We start from the raw sequence: 2,874 nt of genomic DNA, 5'->3' as shown, positions 1-2,874 counted from the left end.
CTCCCCTCCCAGAGCTGGGGAGAGAACCCAGGAGTCCTGGCTCCCAGGCTCTAACCATTACACTCCACTCCAACCCCACAGCTTCTGTCTCACTCACTTTCCCTCCTTCCGTCTCCGGCGCCTGGCCTTGCCCTGCCCCCCTCTCGTCACTCACCGACAGGTGCTGGAACAGCCAGGCTCGCATGATGTTGGTGGCTACTTTGGGGAAGATCCCCCGTTTCTTGTTGCGTTTTTTGTCCCGGTCCAGGTCGTCGTCGTCCCCGGTGCTGGGGGAGGCCACGCTGTTATCCAGGCAGTCCCCTGGGAGAAAGACAGCCTGAGTGTCCAGGAGCGGGACTTGAACCAGCGACCGGTTCTACCGCGACACCTGCCCCTTGCTGCTTGAGCTAAAGAAGAGCTCTCGGCCCTGTCCCTGGCGCTGATGCATAAATGCGGTTGAGCCACTAGGGGGTGACAAAGAGCCACAGCAGGGGCGCGTGGCCCCCTAGGGGCGAGAATGAGAAGTGCCCTCGCTTGGCTGTTCTCCACCCGTCTCCTGCACCTTGGGCAAGCGTCTTCACTGGTGCGCAAAATCCTACTGCCCGTCCCCTCTTGCACCAGGCCCTGCTCTCCTCCCAGGGCTGGGGACAGAACCCAGGAGTCCGGGCTCCCAGCTGTCCTGCCCCTTTGCTTTAACCACTGGACCCCACTCCCCTCCCAGAGCCAGAACCCAGGAGTCCTGGCCCCTAGACTCCCCTACTCCAAGCCGCTGCCCCCGCCCTCGCCAGTGGCTGCTGCTGGATCCCTGCCCCACTGCAGCCTGGGCCGAGCCCCACCAGCCTTGGTTCCTTGCGGTGCTGGGCCCAGAACAAGGCCATTTGGGATTAGACAGACTCTGGTTTTTCTCTCAGCCCCAGCCTCGGGATGGGGACTTGAGTGACTCCAAGGCGGTGGTTGGGGAGAGCTTAGATGTGTTTAACTCCTAGGCCCAGATCCCCAGATCCTCAGAGGTGTGGGGCAGCTAAGCACCAGCACACCGTGAGGATGGGGCCTTAGAAGCTACAGGGGTGGGGTGGGGTGAGGCCGGGGAACGGATGGACAGACAGAAGGGTATGACGGGCGGACGACTACAACTCCCCCTCAGTAGTTCTGCTAGCCCCCCCGCACTGCGAGCATCTTTCGGTCAACTCCCCCCTGGGGCAGGATTTGAACCCGGGACATTAAGGGCTGGTTCCCTTTGAGAAACAAACCTCCCCACGGCGGAGGTAAAATGAAACAGAACCCGGGTCTGGTCGCTGGACGGGTCTGGGTTGCTCTTAATAGTGCAAGGGGCCGGCGTGCGTGGGCGGGCGGGCGGGTGTTTTACCTGGGTTGCTCTGTGTGTGTGTGTGTGTGTGTGCGTGCGCGTGCGTGTACCACTGCCACCTCCTGGAAGGAACCGGAATTGCACTCCTGTGTGTCCTAGCCCCCTGCCCTGCTCCCAACTGCTGGGGGTTCTCCTTTGGCTCGGGGTGCAAGGCACAGCAGGATGTGGGTTCAACCCCCCGGGTTCTGACGGCTGCTTTCATTTCCTGCTCTCTTCTCCCCCCAGCCCCGACACGCTGCTCCCCCCCAGCAGTGCCACAGCCTCCTCCAGGCCTCGGCCCTGAGCCTACGTCCTCTATAGGGCACGCGGGTCCATTGGGGGGCGCCTGCTAGCGCTGTTTGCAACCCTCTCCCCCCCCCCCAGGGAAACATAAATCCTCCCCCCCCCCAGCTGCTGATCTTTCATATCCTCCGGCTAAAAGGCAGCTTAAAAGTCTTGCCTGAAGCGCCGGTAAATTATGCATCAGAGAAGGTGCTGCTGGGGCTGGGTTCTCCCTCGGCCCCCCCGCCCTGCCCCCCCCCCTCCACAGGCAGCCAGGAAATCCCAGAGAACAAAGGGAACAGCAGGAACAAAAGGGCGGGGGGGGGGGATTCTGGGAGGGGGGAGAGGGGTTAAGTGGGTCATAAGAGGTTCAGGGGCAGAAGGGGGATGCAGGGTTGGGGCAGGGGGGTTAGGAGCAGAGAAGTGGGTGGGGAGGGGAGTGCGGATGAGCAGGGATGGGGGTGAGGAGAAGGGAGGAGCGGGGGTTGGGAGCAGGGAGGGGGTGGGGAAGGGGAGTGGGGTGCAGGGGTGGGGGAGGGGAGCTAGGAGAAGAGGGGGCGGGGCCTTGGGAGCAGGGCGGGCCGTGGGGTGCACCAGCTCTTAACCCCAGTTTGGGACAGGAAGTGACGGCGACCCCCTTGGAGCTGCTGGGTCAATTCAGGGCCCGGCACCAGACACCTCAGGACAAGCAGAGTCAGCACCTCACTGCAGCGCAGCGCCCCCTAGTGCCGCGCTGGGGCAATGGGGCCAGCCCTGTCTGCCAGGGGAGAGCGCCCCCTGCTGCCCCCGCCCCGCTCCCTGCCCCACAGCGCGCCCTGGGGCCAGCCCTGCCTGCCAGGGGAGAGCGCTCCCTGCTGCCCCCCCCCCCGCTCCCTGCAGCGTAGCGTAGCCCCCTCCCCCCCGCACACATTGTGCAGCTCAGCCCACTTGTACGTGTTGTATGGATCCACAGAGCGTGTAGATGTGCGTATGGTACACGTGTGGCTGTTGTGAGGTTGCATGATGCGTGTGTGCATGCACAGCACACATACACACGTTGTGTGGATGCACGAGTCCCATTTTGTGCTGCATGGTGGGTGGGTGTGCATTATGTAGATGCACAGCGGACGTCTGGGTGTCTCGTGTGGCTGTATGGGGCATGCATGTTGCATGGAGGTGCAGTGCATGCGTGTGTATGTTGTGAGGTTGCGCGGGGTGCGTGTGGGCGCACAGTGCACGTGTGTGTATGTTGTGAGGTTGCATGGGGTGTGTGTGGATGCACAGTGCAC

At 63.1% G+C, this 2,874-nt stretch overlaps 1 protein-coding gene across 1 annotated transcript in view; it reads right to left on the bottom strand.

The window, feature by feature from the left end:
• MEIS3 (Meis homeobox 3) overlaps nt 1-2,874 on the bottom strand; it is a 32,424-nt gene that overhangs the window by 5,888 nt on the left and 23,662 nt on the right. Inside the window, exon 8 of the mRNA XM_026658818.2 lies at nt 155-300. Coding sequence (XP_026514603.1) covers nt 155-300 — 146 coding nt within the window. The remainder of the gene's footprint in view (nt 1-154; nt 301-2,874) is intronic.

This window comes from Terrapene carolina, unplaced genomic scaffold, assembly GCF_002925995.2.
Source record: "Terrapene carolina triunguis isolate 2854851 unplaced genomic scaffold, T_m_triunguis-2.0 Scaffold517, whole genome shotgun sequence".
Taxonomy (NCBI): Eukaryota; Metazoa; Chordata; order Testudines; family Emydidae; genus Terrapene; species Terrapene triunguis.
The sequence above is the reverse complement of the archived record's forward strand: the minus strand, read 5'-3'. Positions and strand labels throughout refer to the sequence as shown.